Source organism: Eptesicus fuscus, chromosome 14, assembly GCF_027574615.1.
Source record: "Eptesicus fuscus isolate TK198812 chromosome 14, DD_ASM_mEF_20220401, whole genome shotgun sequence".
Classification (NCBI taxonomy): Eukaryota; Metazoa; Chordata; class Mammalia; order Chiroptera; family Vespertilionidae; genus Eptesicus; species Eptesicus fuscus.
In genome coordinates, this window is record NC_072486.1 from 73,523,420 (window position 1) to 73,541,882 (window position 18,463).

The following is an 18,463-nucleotide window of genomic DNA, read 5'->3' on the forward strand; positions in this document are numbered from 1 at the left end:
GACTAGAATCGAACCTGGGACCTTTCAGTCCACAGGCTCTCTCCACTGAGCCAAACCAGCTAGGGCAAGAAAACTGTAATTCTTAAAATTGAAAATAGGTGTGGGTCAGTTTGTTAAAAAAATGTTAAATGTGAGGCTTCACAATAAATGTGGAATCTTAAGTCCATTTTTATAACAATCACATAATGCTTGTGTATATTCTGGACAGAAATGTTACTTATGGGGCAATAATGGAATAAACAAGAGCTTTTACTGTGGCCGCAGCACTGCGCTGGGGTAGTTTTGTTGGAGTGCTGTTTCTCAATTTGGTAGCATACTCTAGATAAAGAAAGGAACTTCCCATACTTGAAACTGCTGTGTCATTTCTTCTTCCTTAACTGAAATCCCAACCAAGGTTCAGGAAATGCCCTAATGAGCCACTTCTCTTTTCTCTTTCCTCTACTAACTGGATTTCAACCACTCCGAATTATTCATGATCAGATCTTTTACGATGATTGTCTCTTTGGCATGGTGCTTATGTTATGGGAAGAGGGGTCATACTTTGGTGCTGTTTGTAGAAGTGATAACAGTGATAGCATCCAATCATTACTGGTAGGTAACGAAACTGGCAAGTTAATCTTCTGTACTTTAAACCAACGCTGAAAAGGAGTCTAATCAATATCTATTTTACTTTGATATGTGTGGCTTGTTTATAATTGTGGTTTCGTTTAGCATGATCACTAGGCATCAGGATATTAGAGTAGTCAACTGTGGTTTGCTGTAATTTGGGTAAAATATATCTGAAACTCAATGTCGTATGTTAACCAAGATGGAGAAATCACTGTTTTAGTTCATGATAACCAAAGCAATTTCTCCTTCCAGTTTGATAATCTCAGTTAGTTACTAAGTTGGAACAAAGTTGGAACATAATTTAACATTTTATGGCATCTTATATATTATTTTATATGTAAAGGCTAATTTCTGTTTATATTATAACAATATGTGTTTCATTGGCTTTTAAGTGTAGGAAAATATTACTGCTCATAGCAGAAATAACACCAGATAGTACTTTAGCATATGTTATTTTCCTGGAGTTAAATGTTCTTTTGGGTTTATAATGAACATTTGGATCCAGAAAGTTTGTGTAGGAGATGTCAAGAATTCCAAAGCAATAATTGTTTACAGTAATAGTTTTAATTATAATAATGAAAGTTGGAGTAGAGACTTGAAAGTTATATATATGAATATATACACATACCTATCTGTGCATGTATTTTATATATATTTGTTTATATGAATAATAATTTCATACTTTTAATATTGTCTTAGAATGTTTTTTGGAAATAGACATTTTGAGAAAAATAAACCTGAGGTAATCTTTAATTAATTTCAGGTAACATAATAGTAAGTTACTTACTAGAAACTTTATTTAAACTTTAAGAGACTAAAATAAACTTCACAATTCTTCCCTGCTCAGAGACTGTATCAACAAAGCAAAGTGAAACAGAATATGGAGTTCATTATCAAGATTATTCAGTCAATCCTGCTCCACTTCTATTTTAGATGAATCTGAACATAGTTTTATACTTTTGAATAGCTTTTGAATTAGTACTGAATCTTTTATTATTTTTGTGGAAGCTATCCTAACGAAGTCAAACTTTGTGATATCAATTTTCAGAATTACAAAATATTTTTTTATCTATAAAGCAAATGAAATATATATAAGTTTCATGTTTTCTATTTCTTTGGTTTTAGTTATTATTATAATCATTGTTAATTTTTAGTTCCATTTCAAAGAAGTATGTATGAGTAAATTTTGTTGAACTGAAACTTGGATCTGATGTCAAAAATGAAATAAACTGAAAAATGTTTCTTAAAAGCCAGCTTAATTTTAATGATTGTGGCACAAGGGTTTGTTCTAACTTCTAGAAAAACAAAATAATTATGAGGGCTTTAAATATGATGCACATTTCTCATATAAGTAAAATTTTTTGAAATTATGGTAATTAACACAGTGGACATAGAAAATAAATTTGAAAACAGTGGTTTGAAGAGTTAGACAAAGGAAATAAGGCAAGAAAAAACTGAAAAAAATTCTTATCCAGTAATTCCAAACAAACTAGTGAAATATGTTTCAAAGGGAATAATGACGGCTATTGATAAAATAATGAATATATGATACATGTGGAAATGCAATCATTCAATTCTTTATAAGTCAACTTACAAATAAAATTATATGAAATCAGCTAGACATGCCAGATTCTTTATGGAGATAAGCTTAATTAATTTTATAGTAAGAAGAAAAATAGATTGAGCAATGGAGTGATAACAGATCCAAAAAGTTAATATTTACAAATAGCAGATGGCAAATTTTTTTTACTATTTGACAAAACAAAACAAATGTATAATGCAAAATATAGTTTCTGTGCAGGTTTTAATTGATTATATTTATTAAGATTAGAAAGAAGAATCTGTGAGGCATAGAATGGATGTATGAGCAAACCTGGAAGAATCACACCTGTCCTAAAAAACATAACCTATGAGAGAAGACGTTAACAGTAGTCTTGTGGAAAAAATGAATAATAAGAAACTAATGTACAGAAGTATTTCTTATTTTATAGAGTTGTGAATTACCAGCCAGTTACAGAATCTGTGGGCTGGGGTGGAGGTGTTTGGCAATATATCAACATCTGGCAAATATTACTTTGCCTATGAGACTAGAGGATGACAGATAATTTAGTGATTCTGTTAAATTTTATTTTTGGAGCATAGAAAGCCTAGGTAACTGCATCAACAAAAATAGAATAGTATGAGAATGTACTATAGGTAGTTTACATTTAACATTAGGAAAATTGGAGGAATCATTATTATTATTTTATTTTAGGTATTTTTTAATTTATATTTTTATTTTATTTTTAATTTTTATTTTTTCCATTTTTAAGGTATTACATGTGTACATATCTTCCCATTGCCCCCCCACCACCACCACACTCCCATACATATCCTCACCCCACAGTGTCTTGAGTCCATTGGTTATACTTATATGCATGCATACAAATCCTTCGGTTGATCTCTTATCTCCCCCACCTCTCCCTAACCTTCCCCCTATAATTTGACAGTCTGTTTGATGCTTTACTGCCTCTGTATCTAACTTTTTGTTCATCTGTTTATAATGTTCTTTATTATCCACAAATGAGTGAGATCATGTGGTATTTTTCTTTCATTGACTGGCTTATTTCACTTAGCATAACGTTCTCCAGTTCCATCCAGGTTGTTGCAAATGGTAAGAATTCCTTCTTTTTTAATGGCAGCATAGTATTCCATTGTGTAGATGTACCATAGTTTTCTGATCCAGTCATCTGCTGATGGGCACCTAGGCTGTTTCCAAATCTTAGCTATTGTAAATTGTGCTGCTATGAACATAGGGGTACATATATCCTTTCTGATTGGTATTTCTAGTTTCTTAGGATATATTCCTAGGAGTGGGATTACTGGGTCAAATGGGACTTCCATTTTTAATTTTTTGAGGAAACTCCATACTGTTCTCCACAGAGGCTGTACCAGTCTGCATTCCCACCAGCAGTGCACGAGGCTTCCCTTTTCTCTGCATCCTCGCCAACACTTGCCATTTGTTGATTTGTTGATGATAGCCATTCTGACAGGTGTGAGATGGTACCACATTGTAATTTTGATTTGCATCTCTCGGATAATTAGTGACTTTGAGCATGTTTTCATATGTCTCTTGGCCTTCCTTCTGTCTTTTTTTGAAAAGATTCTATTTAGGTCTGTTGCCCATTTTTTTATTGGATCATTTATCTTCCTTTTATTAAGTTGTATAAGCTGCCTATAGATGTTGGAGATTAAACCTTTATCAGTGATAACATTTGCAAATATGTTCTCCCATACAGTGGGCTTCCTTGTTGTTTTGTTGATGGTTTCTTTTGCTGTGAAAAAGCTTTTTATTTTGATGTAGTCCCATGTGTTTATTTTCTCTTTAGCTTCCATTGCTCTAGGAGCAGTATCAGTGAAGAAGTTCTTTCAGCATATGTCTGAGATTTTGCTGCCTGTGGATTCCTCTAGTATTTTTACGGTTTCCCGTCTTATGTTTAAGTCCTGTATCCATTTTGAGTTTATTTTTGTGTATGGTTTAAGTTGGTTGTCTAGTTTCATTTTTTTGCATGTATCTGTCCAATTTTCCCAACACCATTTATTGAAGAGACTGTCGTGACTCCATTGTATGTTCATGCCTCCTTTGTCAAATATTAATTGAGATAGTGGTTTGGGTCGATATCTGGATTCTCTATTCTATTCCATTGGTCTATATGTCTGTTCTTGTGCCAGTACCAGGCTGTTTTGAGAACAGTGGCTTTGTAATACAGCTTGAAATCTGGTATTGAGATCCCACCTATTTTGTTCTTCTTTCTCAGGATTGCTGTGGCTATTCGGGGTCGTTTTTTATTCCAGATGAATTTTTGGAGAGTTCTTTCTAGGTCTGTGAAATACGCTGTTGGTATTTTAATGGGGAGTGCATTGAATCTATAGATTGCTTTGGGTAGTATGGACATTTTAATGATGTTGATTCTACCAATCCATGAACATGGTATGTTCTTCCATCTGTTTATGCCTTCCTCTATCTCTTTTTTCAGTGTCCTGTAGTTTTCTGCGTATAGGTCTTTTACCTCCTTAGTTAAGTTTATTCCTAGGTATCTTAATTTTTTTGGTGCGATGGTAAATGTGATTGCTTTTTTAGTCTCTCTTTCTGTAAGTTCACTATTGGTGTATAGAAATGCCATAGATTTCTTGGCATTAATTTTGTATCCTGCTACATTGCCGAATTCATTTATTAAGTCTATTAGTTTTTTGATGGAGTCTTTTGGTTTTTTTATGTACAATATCATGTCATCTGCAAATAAGGACAGCTTTACTTCTTCTTTTCCAATTTGGATGCCTCTTATTTCTTATTCTTGTCTAATTGCAATGGCTAATACTTCCAGTACTATGTTGAACAGGAGTGGTGAGAGTGGGCATCCCTGTCTTGCTCCTGTTCTTAGGGGAAATGGTTTTAGTTTTTGCCTATTGAGTATGATGTTAGCTGTGGTTTTATCATATATAGCTTTTATTATATTGAGGTATGATCCTTCTATTTCCACCTTGTTGAGAGTTTTTATCAAGAAAGGGCGTTGGATTTTGTCAAATGCTTTTTCTGCATCAATTGATATGACTATGTGATTTTTATCTCTCAATTTGTTTATTTGATGTATCACGTTTATTGATTTGTGGATATTATACCATCCTTGCATCCCTGAGATAAATCCTACTTGGTCATGGTGTATGATCTTTCTGATGTGCTGCTGGATCCGATTTGCTAGAATTTTGTTGAGGATTTTGGCATCTATGTTCATGAGGGATATTGGCCTGTAATTCTCTTTCATTGTGTTGTCTTTATCTGGTTTTGGTATTAGGGTGATGCTGGCTTCATAGAAGGAGCTTGGAAGTGTTCTTTCCTCTTGAATTTTTTGGAATAGTCTGAGGAGGATAGGTTTTAGTTCTTCCTTGAATGTTTGGTAAAACTCCCCTGTGAAGCCGTCTGGCTCCTGGGCTTTTGTTTGCTGGAGGCTTTTTGATGACTGCTTCAATTTCTTCCATAGTTATTGGCCTATTGAGATGTTTAGATTCTTCCTGATTGAGTTTTGGGAGGTTATATTTTTCTAGGAATATGTCCATTTCCTCCAGGTTGTCCAGTTTGTTGGAATAGAGTTGTTTGTAGTATTTTTTAATAATCCTTTGTATTTCGGCGGGGTCTGTTGTTATTTCACCTCTTTCATTTCTGATTTTGTTTATTTGGGTCCTCTCTCTTTGCTTCTTGGTGAGCCTGGCTAGAGGTTCATCAATCTTGTTTATCCTTTCAAAGAACCAGCTCTTGGTTTTGTTGATCTTTTGTATTGTTTCTTTGGTCTCTATGTCGTTTATCTCTGCTCTGAAGTTTATTATTTCCTTCCTTCTGCTTACACAGGGCTTTTTTTGTTGCTTTCTTTCTAACTCTTTGAGTTGTAGGGTTAGGTAATTTATTACCATTGTTTCTTGTTTTTTTGCAGTAGGCTTGTAAAGCTATGAACTTCCCTCTCAAGACTGCTTTCGCTGTGTCCCATAGATTTTGGATTGTTGTATTTTCATTGTCATTTGTTGCCATGATGTTTTTTATTTCTTCCTTTATCTCTCTGGTGACCCAGTAATTGTTTAATAGCATGCTGTTTAGTCTCCATGTGTTTGATTTTTTTGGATTGTTTTTATTATAGTTGATTTCCAGTTTTATGCCACTGTGATCTGAAAAGATGCTTGATATGATTTCTATCTTCTTGAATTTGAAGAGACTTTGCCTATGTCCCAACAACATATGGTCTATCTTTGAAAATGACCCATGTGCACTTGAGAAGAGTGTATATTCTGTGGTATTTGGGTGAAATGTTCTCAAGATGTCAATTAATCCCATCTGGTCTAGTTAGTCATTTAGGATTGATGTTTCTTTGCTGATTTTTTGTTTAGAGGATTTGTTCAATGGTGATAGTGGGGTATTAAAGTCTCCTACTATGATTGTATTGCTGTCAATCTCTCCCTTGATATCTTCCAGGAGTATTTTTATGTATTTGGGTGCTCCTGTATTGGGTGTGTATATGTTTTCCAGAGTTATTTCTTCTTGTTGGATTGCTCCCTTTAGTATTATGAAGTGGCCTTCATTATCTCTTGTTACGTCCTTCACTTTGAGATCTAATTTGTCACATATAAGTATTGCTACCCCAGCTTTTTTTTCATTTCCATTCTCCTGGAAAACCTTTTTCCATCCCTTCACTCTCAGTCTGTATGCATCTTTTTTTCTGAGGTGGGTTTCCTGTAGACAACAGATATATGGGTTTTGTTTTCTTATCCAATCTGTTACCCTATGTCTTTTGATTGGGGCATTTAATCCATTTACATTTATAGTTATTAGTGATAGGTACTTATTTGTCGCCATTTTTATTCTTTACCCCTGTGTTCCTTATTTGCTTCCTATTTCTTTTTTTTACAGCAGACCCTTTAGCATTTCTTGCATTGTTGGTTTGGTGGTAATAAATTCCCTTAGTCCTTTTTTGTCTGTGAAGCGCCTGATTTCACCTTCAATTTTGATTGATAGCCTTGCTGGGTACAGTATTCTTGGATTTAGATCCTTCCTTTGCATGACTTTGTATATTTCATTCCATTCTCTTCTGGCCTGATGAGTTTCTGTTGAGAAATCAGTTGCTAGTCTGATGGGGGTTCCTTTGTAGGTAACTTTCTGTCTCTCTCTGGCCGCTTTTAAGATTCTTACTTTTTCGTTGGTGTTTGCCAATTTAATTATAATGTGCCTTGACATCGATCTTTTGGGGTTCATTTTGCTTGGGATTCTGTGAGTTTCTTGGATTTGTGTGGGTTTTTTCTATCCTATATCAGGGAAGTTTTCTGTCATTATTTCTTCAAAAAGATTTTCTATTCCTTGCTCAGGTTCCTCTCCTTCTGGAAGCCCTATTATATGGATGTTGTTTTGTTCAATGTTGTCCTGAAGTTCCCTTAGGCTCTCCTCCTGCTTTTTAATATTTTTTTTTCTAGAAGCTGTTCTACTTTGGTATTTTTCCCCACCTTGTCTTCTAGCTCACTGATGCAGTCTTCTGCTTCTTCTAATCTACTCTCGATGCTTTCTATTGAGTTCTTTACAGCAGCGATGTCATTTTTCATTTCTTCTTGGTTCTTCTTCATTTCCTCTTGGTTCTTACTCATATTGTCGAATTTGTCTTCCATTCTTTTCAGCCACCTTATGACCATTTCTCTGAATTCTTTCTCTGACAGGTTGCTTGCCTCTATTTTGTTTACTTCCTTTTCTGGTGATGCCTGCTTTTCTTTCATATGCAGGCTGTTTCTTTGTCTCCCCATGGTCTCTCTTCTCCAGGTGTCTGGTTATGTAGTTCTCTCTCTCCTGCGTTGATTAAAAGGCACAAAATACAATACAACCAGGTACAAGGCAAAGGCACTGAACAGGAAGGTATTCACGATATTAATAACCCCAAATAAAGGTGACCACCAGAGAAAGGCAAATTAGGAGATAGGAGAGAAAGAAAAAGAGAGAAAAAAGAAAAAGAAAAAAGAAAGAGTGCCAAAATGAAATTGGGAAAAGGAAAAAAAAAGTAAGAGAGAAAAGAAAGAGAATAAGAAAGAAAAGGGGAACAAACTTTATATATGGGGAGAAAACTCTAATAGAACAGCTGCAAATCCCAACAAATGCCAGCAACAAGTACCTGGATATTAATACAAACTACAAACAACAACTAATATCAAGCAAGACAAGGGAAAACAGAATAAAAAAACAAACAAAATCAAAGCAAACAAGAAAACAAAACAAAACAAAAAAAGAATAAGCAAAACAATCTAAAAAAAAGCATAAAAATCGATATAATCAACATTCAAGCAAACAACAACAAAAGGACAGAGAGAAAAACAATTGTTTGGATAGTGAAGACAAAGAAGAGAGAGGTGTGTATGGACTTGGAGCAGGGGATTGGAAATTAGATATACAAGTAGGGTGAAATTTTAACAGGAGGTATAGAAAAAGAATAGGGAAAATCTAAAGCAGGAAAAGGGTAAGAGAAACAGAACAACAAAAGGGGAAAAGTTAGGAAAAGAGTGATGGAATAAAGGTAAAGTTGAGATAGAGTAAAAGATGCAAATGGAAAGATGAAAATAGAATGTAGAACACTAATCCCAAAGTAAAATAAAGAGAAAATAAAATGACACTTTTTAAAAAATATATATTTTATTGATTTTTTACAGAGAGGAAGAGAGAGGGATAGAGAGCCAGAAACATCGATGAGAGAGAAACATCGATCAGCTGCCTCTTGCACACCCCCTACTGGGGATGTGCCCGCAACCAAGGTACATGCCTTGACCGGAATGGAACCCGGGACCCTTGAGTCCGCAGGCCGATGCTCTATCCACTGAGCCAAACCGGTTTCGGCTAAAATGACATTTTTTTTTTTTTAAAAAAGGTAAAATAGTAGTAGTAATAATACTGATTGAAAATAAAAATGTAATAATTAAAAAGGTAAAATCAAGTGAGGGAAAAAATAAAAAAAAAGTTTCTTAAGTAAAAGATGAAAAAAATCAAAATAAAAAAATAAAAAAATAAAATAAAATGTGCAGTAGTGAAGATCATTCACTTCCTCTATTGTTCTGTTTGGCACGCCTGTTTCCCAGTCAGGACAGTATTGCAGTTCCCTGCATTCCACTGCTCCTCAGTGTTGTAAGCCAGTCCTGATTTTTAAGCAGGCATTGTGTCTTAATTTCTTGTATTCCTTTATTTGTGATTACACAAGAGTCAATTTGTGATTCAGCCCCTGGGTGGCAGTGTTTCTGTATTGACCTCCAGGTCTGTAGGGCCTCTCTAGCCTGCGCTTAGATCCTGCTTTCCCTGTGGCACTCAATACCAGTTTGTGGGAGTGGGCTGCCCCAGAGCTGGTTCTCCGATGGTCACTCCCCGCTCTGATCCCCAGGTTCTAGAAAAACAACTTTCCCCTGCAGTCTCCTAGGGTGTCCCCAACTGGGTGATCCTATGTATTAGTCTTAGTAATCAGAAACAAGGATTTGAAGAGGAAAAAACGCAAGTGTGCGAACTCCGGGGCTGCGCACAGGATGCAGTCCCTTTATCCCCCTTGGGTCTAAGCAGCGGGCACACTTTTAAAATTTTTAGGCTGTCCTTTTGTGTCAGTTCAAAATGGGTTGCTTTTTAGAGATCCCTTCTGTTAGCAGCTCTGAGAACCCCCTTCCACATTCATGGATCACGCCAGCCCCAACAGCCATGGATTTTTCTAGGCGCAGACTTCGCCCGGTCTTCCAGCTCCCGCAATATGCGTGTTTCTCTGTCCTGCTGGGACCAGAGACTTCACCTTATCCCAGGCGAAATCTGACCTTTCTGTGGTGGAGTGTAGAGCTCCTCTGAATCCACATGTTTGTGCCAATTGGGGACCGGTGTTAGGGGTTCGCAGCTGTTCGGTAGGTGCCACAGTTGTAGATTTTCAGGCTTCTGATAACATCCACTTTCCACTTCAAGATGGCGTGGTCTCCACGTCCGAGCTGGTGGCTCTGGGAGGGAACCCAGCAGCAGTGGGGGCTGCCCATTCAGGGGAGCCCCGTCCAGCAGTCCCCCACCTTCTCCTGGAGAATAGCTGTCCCTTAACTTGCCAACAAACACTCCCCATGCGACCCTCAGCTGTTCTTTCTATCTGCTCCGGGACAAGGCTCGGGACACATCTGTCTATTCCGCCACCATTTTTTTCTCCTCCAGAATCAGTATTATTGAAAAGTGAAATAGTAAGATAGGTTGTGGAATTTCCTCAGGTAAACTGTTTTAACCTTTTGCACTCAGATGTCGAGTGTGACTCGACAAGGTTAGCATCGGTAGCAGCTCGTATGTCGAATTGCATTGAATGTATCAATAATTTGAAATATAAAAAAAATCCAAATAAATAAGTTTGTATGAAAAGAAACTCCAGTTTTTTATTCTACTGCCGCACTTTGTAAAATCTAGGGTATTTAAAAAATTAAATCCCGAGTAGAATAAAGGAATCGAGAAAAAAGCAAGCGAGTGCAAAGGGTTAAGAATAGATTGGTCAAGGAGAGAAAGCCCTTCTTTCTGATTTTGTAATTGCTCTCAGGATACAGAGAGAGGTTGGGGCTAATGATTGTCACTTTTCTTTTTTCTCTCTTCAGTTTTGAAAGAATAGGTGAGAATTCAAAATAGAATTTAAAATTCTTATACAACAATTTCAAATAAAAGAAGCAGAGTTATTTAGTAAGGATTCCCATGCCTCCTTCATATTCATACCATGTGAGAATATTTCAAATCATCCCTTGCCTTTCCTGAAACACTCCTCATCAGCCTGCATACTAGAACAGAGTGTGATTCACTCTCTAGCTTCTTCCACTGGCCAGAGAATCCTTTCATTCTTCCCTTCGTTCCTTTCTTTATTTCTTATTGTGTGAACATGTTTCCAAATACAGAAGTTCATATGCATATGAATAAATTAAGTTCTGAAAAATATTCAACTTCCTTAGATATATTTCCATCCAGATAAAAATTTGAGCCAGAACTTTCTATTTGTTTAATCATATATATTTTGATGTATCCTTTTCTCCCTTTTGCCAAAACTCATTCTCTCAAACATCTTTTCCCACTCCCCCCAAATTTAGATCAGTACCGGCTACATTGAAAATCTGGCAGGTAATGATCTCATCAAGTATCTTCAGGGAATTTTTCAGCAGCTAAGATGTTTACACTCTTTGCTTCTTTTGATCCTGTTCAAATTCAAATGGATTTGAACCACTGAACAATCTGAGGTCTGTAACAGTTTTGTAAGCAGCAATTTTTTTAACATCAGACTTTAAATTCTGGTAAACTTAGGTTTCTTAATTAATTGTAGTCTAAGAGGCATCTAATCCTTTAGTTATACTCTCGAATGTTCCTCTCCAGTCAATCACTTTTTCTTTTCTGTAGCTTATTATTATCCTTCACATGTGCAAGGCACTTTTCACATAATGGATACTTTTATCATTCCATCAGTACTATACCTACTATTATATGTTCTTCCCATAATCATATCAACCTTCTCTACTTTTTCTCTGCTCTCAAATTTTAAAACATCTATAGTTTGTATTGCAAATAAAAAACATTTTTATTAGCTTTCTGAATGCTTATTGTGGACATGTAAGTGTAGAAACAAGTCAGGGGCGGAGTCTGCCCAAATGAAATGACTGCTATCATCCTCAGGAGAATGTAGAAAATGTGTGATTTTGTCTTGATCAATCACTTAGTTACGTTCTAACCAAACAACTGCATTTCACCAATTAATCATAATGGAAAGTGCCATAAAAAGTATATATGAATTTGCTATTAGTCTGGGGTTTTGCAACCATCAAAAATATGATGGTTGAAGTAGATACTGAAAAATAACCAGCTATTTTCTAGGCAAGAAAAGGGTAAGAGAAAGACATCAAACCAAAAACTAGCATGGAGTTGTAAAAAGCATGGCACATTCAGTGGTCTTTGATTAGAGCTTGGGATCTTCACAAGGGGAGTAGCTTGATCTGACTGTGTTTGAGTGGGATATCTCTGTCCATTTGGAACACATACTAGAGTCCTTAGTTTTAGATTTTGTTTATAGAGTGTATCTGCTGTAAGAGAGCAAGGACAAACATGTGTCTTTGCAAAGTGGTTGTACCCCTGGCAAAAACAGAAGACAAGTATTTGGCTAAAAATATGATAGAACCTATTTCATAAGAAAATAAAAGGTGATGGACTATGTCATTTTTCACTCTAGAAATAAGTACTTAAACTGAACATGAATGACTCCCAAAGCAGTGGAATAAGCAAATATTTGCAAGTGATTTAGTCATTTCTTTGTGGTTGCTTGGCTTAGTCCTGCTAGAACACACTGTGAAATAGGAAGTCAGTTCAGCATTTTTAGCTTGCTAATTTGCCATGTGATTTTGAGTAAGTCTCTCTTTCTCTCATGTTTTTTTTTTTTGTGTGTGTGTGTGTTAGTTGAATATTTTCAGTTAAATTAATATCTAGCATCTAGTGTGGTGGGCGAAGGACTGGGATCTGGACTGACTGTGAAGAAAGAGTCTAGTAGTGTTAAAGTTTAGGTCTGCTGTGCCTGAAGAGCGGTTCTGAATTTATTCCTGGGATACCAAACTTATATTGAATATGGGAGCTCTAAGATTGGCAATACAGATCAGAGCCTAAAGGTAGGAACTCTCTCCTTCTTCCTATGGGATCCAGGATCTCACATTTCAGATAGATTTTCAGAGCATGAAGGATAACCATAAACTACTACTTAATATATCTGGCCTTTCTTCCCTTAATACCTTCTCCTGAAAACAACCTCAAAGGATTTTACCTTAGGACAGAGCTCTCAGAGCAAAATATAGAATGAATTTGGGAAGTAACCTTTAATTTTTTTTCTTTATAGGTCCCCTTTGCTTTTCCATATTTTCTAAAAATTTATTGCCACTTAATTTGTTTCAACATGACACACTGGTTATACTGAGTAGTATCTAAATTCACTTATACTCAGTCCTTTTGGACACACTCAGTGAAATGCATGACAAAACTTGATGTCATTTTCTAAATCCAAAACAAACAGCAACAACAAAATAGCAAGCAAAGATATTTCAAAATACACTAGTAGGAGATAATTTACAAAATAAATGTATACACTAAAATAATAAGTCCTCTACTGGGGATAAATGGGAGTCAGTAAATGCTAACTTGCTTGAGTAGCAGTCATCTTAGAAGAGTTTTAATCAGTATCAATATCAGCTATATTACCGGAAATCTTTTCTCTTTTCTCCACCAGTTGATAATATTGAACATTGATTGGGCTCTAGTCAGGTACTAAAAGGCTTTACATGTATCACTTCTTTTGAGCCTGACAATACCCTTGAGGCAAAAGCTGTTATCTTTATTGTTCAGAGAGGTGAGGTTTCAGAAGAATAGTTAACTTTCCCAGTGAGGAAGTGATGGAGCAGAGACTTGGATCCAGGTCTGTGTGGTGCTTAAACACAGGTAAATTATACAATCATTTTTCCTCCCACTTTTAAATTTAAACTTTATCTTTGTTGTTCTTTTTCATTCATTTTGAACAAGAGCCTATCTTTATACCACCGAAGGAAAACAGTTCAAGAGAGAAGGGTTAGGGAAAATCAGAAAGCGCTGCGATGCTAAAAATGGTTCCTAGGCTTATGTATGGATAATGAGGTCTTTGACTGTGTTACATTTGCAAAAATAGCAGTTGCAGAGGTAACAAGGGACCAGAATAGATGGCTCCAATTCATAAAAGAAAGGGGCAAAGTGAAGACACTCATTAATGTTGAAGCAGTAGAAGGATAACTAGTGACAAATATCAAGTAGATTTGCCTCAGTTTGGTCAGAGAAAGGTCATTGATTATTTTTGGTTAAACTGGTTCACAGAGGCCAGGTCTCCACTAAAAAAGGGAATTAATTGCTTCCATTTCCCACTAATTGCCTCAACATTTCCCTTTGCTTTGTCATTGGAGATTTGGTCAGACAGGCAAAAAGTCAAAAGTCAGAGTTTGATGGAATCTACATAAAAAGGGAATCTGAGGAGACCAAATTATGGCATTTGGTGTAATAATGATAATGATAGTTAGCATTTTTTCCTGGGAGTGCTGTAGATTTTTAGAGACCTTTTCAATCTTTAATCAGACCGTAGGGCACATTTAAGAGAGTTCACTGTTTTTATTTCCATCTAGAGGATAAGGCATCACAGAGAGATGAACTAACCTAGGGCAAGTCTCCTGAGATGTTAATCCTATAAATTGGAGTATACTCTCCTATGTTGAGTTTTAGCTGGAAGCTTGGGCTCTTCCCCGTTATCATTCATTCAAGCCCCTTCAGAGTTTTTAGGCTTTATATACATTATTGTCAGATTACAACCTCTATCAATGACAGAAAAATCAGCCAAGAAATAGTGTGAAAGGTTTTGATGTTACCACAGTTGCTTAGTTTGAAGGCTATTAATTGATGCTACAGCCATCTTCAATTAACAAGACATTTGCCCGGCTTGTGTGGTTCAGTGGTTGAGTGTCAGTCTAGGAACAGAGAGGTCACGGTTCAATTCAGGGTCAGGGCACATGCCAGGGTTGTGGGTTCGATCCACAGTGGGGGACATGCAGGAGGCAGCAGATACCTGGTGTTTCTCTTGTGTTGATGTTTCTATCTCTCTATCCCTCTCTTTCCCCCTTCTCTTCTCAAATCAATAAAAACAGTTAAAAAATTAACAAGACATTCTACTTTGTGTTTGCTGAATTAACCAGTCTTTGAAATCCTGTCCAGCTCCACCAACACCCTTTGAGATTTGTGAGTTTTATATTTCAGACATTTTGCTTTATTTCTTTGGAACTCAAAGTGGCAATATAGATAGTGGAAAGAGCATGGGCTCTGAATATGATAGATCCGTGTTCAATCATTTTGGCTTCTCTGATTTATTTGTAACACCTTCAAAGATCCGATAGACAAGTTCTCTTTAGGAAGTCACAAGTCTGTACTATCAACTACTCTTCTTTCCTTGAAGAACCAGAAATATATTATTAATGTATTACATTATAGGCTCTTAGAAACATGGTAAATTAGAATGAACATGGGTTTTAAAGTAGGACGATAATGTTTCAAAACAAGCTCTGTCATAACCAGTTGTTTAATCCCAGATCGTTCATATAATGTGATTGAAACTCAGCATCTTCATAGAAACCTGCTATACCTTGTTGGGCTACTAGTATATGGTTATTAAATGTGACAGTGAAAGTAGAACACCTAGCTCAATATCTGCATAGATGGGGACCTAGAAACTAGCCACATGCTTCTTAGTGTTATTATAAATAATAGAGATATTAAATGAGGACACTATTAATTGAAGCAAGACCAAACAAACATAAGATGCTGGTCTAAAAGAAGTTTAGTTCTTTATTAAAATACTTTATTTGAACAAGATGCTCTCACAGTTATGGTGAACTTGAGCTGGACTGTCTTATCTGTGGTCAGATGCCTCCTACAGCAAGTCCCCCTTACCCTACCTTATTAAAAGTGCTGTGCTCACATGAAGTCATTTAGTAATCAGTCCTAGGAATTGAGTGGTATTATTGCACTCATTGTACAGGTAAGGGTATTTACATCCTGAGAGGGAAATATTTGACCCATAGGCACATAGTAGATTGTCAGTGAGAAGCACAAGTTTAAAGCCATGTGGGCTAATTCCCAAACTTGCAGTTTCAATTGGTGCTCTAACAATGTCTTTTGAAACATCAAATTGCAATTCAAGATTGTCATTTGTGCAAGCTGAGACATTAAATCGCCCTCACCCTCATTTTTAAATCAAGTAAGGGGATTCTTAAAGCTTATATTTCTTCTGACAAAACAGGCTATTCACACTAAGAATAGAAAAGCATTATCAACAGTGACATCTATGTCACTAAACTCTACTTTAGGTTCTTTCTAAGAGCTTTAATTTAACCTTAAAAAGTATAACTAGCCGATTCGCTTGTCAGGACACATGTCTCAGTCCTCTAACTGAGAAATGCTAGGAACTGGGCATATGGGTCCTTCCTGCTCCCATGGTGCTTTTCTCTAGCCTGCCCCTCCCCGTCGCCTCCCTCTGTATCTCTCAGGCAGGTCCAGGGAACCTTTTCTGCCCAGTGTTGAAGCTGAGGACCAACTCTGAAGAGAGCCCTAATTATCAAATGATTTGCTCACAACTTTTTGGACTTGTTTCTTTTAAACAATGCCATTTAATAAAACTCCTTTCAAATATATAAACAGAGCATACCTACTAAAACAGGAAGAGCTAAGATTGGTTTGACTGTTTTGATTAACTCGACTGCTCAAGTCAGTCAAAAAGTTATCACCAGTTAAGCAAACCATTTTGACAGATTCTTGGCCCACTGTGACTGCTTGTGTGACTGGCTTGCCTGTCAGGTGTAAGTGGTCAGATTGACTGGAGACAACCTATCTGGAAAATTTATCTTCGGCGGACGTGGGTGTCTGTACACCAGAATCTACTTTAAATAACTTTATTTGAAATCTGTACCTATTTTTCTGGGACCAGTGAGAGAAGTTTGAAAGTGACACATTGCAGCATTTGTCTTTCTAGAGTGAGATGTCTTTCCACTTGCTAGGGCTGGCAATATATTTATAGGCCAAAAAATAATCACACATTTCCCTATGCACAGATAGAGTTCAATTACATTGAAACTCTACCCTAACTTGGGCAAACACTAATAAGGCATCATATTCTCTTCCTCTTCTGAAGGTTTGATGATAGACATATGACAGCAAATGACTTCTCAGAGATCAGGTTACCAATCCAGTCATGAATGACTTGTAAGAAAAAGTTGACCTTGCCACTAATCATAGTTTTTCTTAGAAGAAAAATTTGAGAGAAGGAAAACACCACAACAAAAACAGCAAACAAAACCTTTGAGAGGCAAGAGAATCTGATTGCCATTATTATTTGTGCTGCTTTTAAAAATCAAGCCCGTGTATATATGCATGCTTAATGTTCCCCTAGGAAATTTACTTTGAAATAAGCTTCCACGTTTGGGCAAGACAAAAACACCACTATAAAGATGAGGAGAATGATGTATTTATACATTTATGGGGAGAATATAATAGGCTTGTTATCTGCTGTAAGCTCATTGTTATTAAGGTCTGGCCTAAGTGGTTGAGTATCCTAGTTCATTTACATTGATAATTTGAAATATCCTGCTATTGTTTGAAAGACTTTCATGTGCTGCTTTCCAACACTCCTAAAATTTTAACTTTTTCCATGAAAATGTCTTGCACATATGTAGGACTTAGATGCTACTTTGTGTACTTTTATTAAATAAGTTCAATGGTAAGATTAGATGGAAGTTGGGGCCAGAGTATCGGTAATGAATAGCAGGATGGCACTGTTCTCAAAATAGCTTGCTTAATAGTCATAGTTTCTTTTGTGTTAGAATCACTTGATGCATCATTCTTTTTTTTAAAAAAAAATTATTAATAGTGGGAAAGAAAGCTTACTTTAGCCTTGCTTTCAAACTTTTTGCTTTTTAGTTTCTTTATGATTGTTTTAAGCAATAAGCCCTTTGACCTGAGTAAAAGTAAGCAGCAAATTACATGTCATAGTTTGAAGAATGCTAAAGAGAGTTCATCAGGGTATATACATTTAAAATTTCATATGTTCACTACATTTTAGAATCATTATTAGTAATGTTTCAATGATCATCTTGATGCTTCAGATGTTTTACACCTCAAGGATCATTTCCTTTGGCTATGGAAATGTACAAATTTACCTCTCTGGCAACAACTCATGCCTGTTGAATTGTCCCCTGTTCAGCACTGGGTATTATCATAAGGGATCAAATATGAGATCATAAAAGGGATCAATGCATGAGAAAATGCTGTGTACATTATAAAATGTTGTATAAATACATTTTACTATAAGTCTTATTCAGTTTATTGATTATTGCCTTTGGGTTCCATGCCAATTGTTTGTCTTCCTTATAATTTTGTGGCTGCATATTTAAAAATTCAGTTTCAATGACAGAGAAGACACACAAACTGTGACATGGATGGTGAAAATAATGAAAATGGTGGAAGTGTTTAAAAATCAAACAATGTATGCCATGCATCACTGTCTTTAAGTCTTATGAAAACATCATATTTCCAGTTAAGAAAATTGCTACCATTTTTGTCATTGTAAAATATTCTACAAGCAGTAAGGAAGGGGATTAAAACCATGTTTGGCTCTAACTGGTTTGGCTCAGTGGATAGAGCGTCGGCCTGCAGACTCGACTCAAGGGTCCCAGGTTCGATTCCAGTCAAGGGCATGTACCTCGGTTGCAGGCACATACCCAGTAGGGAGTG

General features: G+C 36.2%; 1 protein-coding gene across 1 annotated transcript in view; it reads left to right on the forward strand.

The window, feature by feature from the left end:
- The first annotated feature begins 416 nt into the window (after positions 1 to 416).
- The window catches only part of TFEC (transcription factor EC), an 87,339-nt gene continuing 69,292 nt past the window's right edge, over positions 417 to 18,463 (forward strand). Inside the window, exon 1 of the mRNA XM_054726141.1 lies at positions 417 to 591. Within this exon, the coding sequence (XP_054582116.1) occupies positions 508 to 591 (84 nt within the window). The 5' untranslated portion in view covers positions 417 to 507. The remainder of the gene's footprint in view (positions 592 to 18,463) is intronic.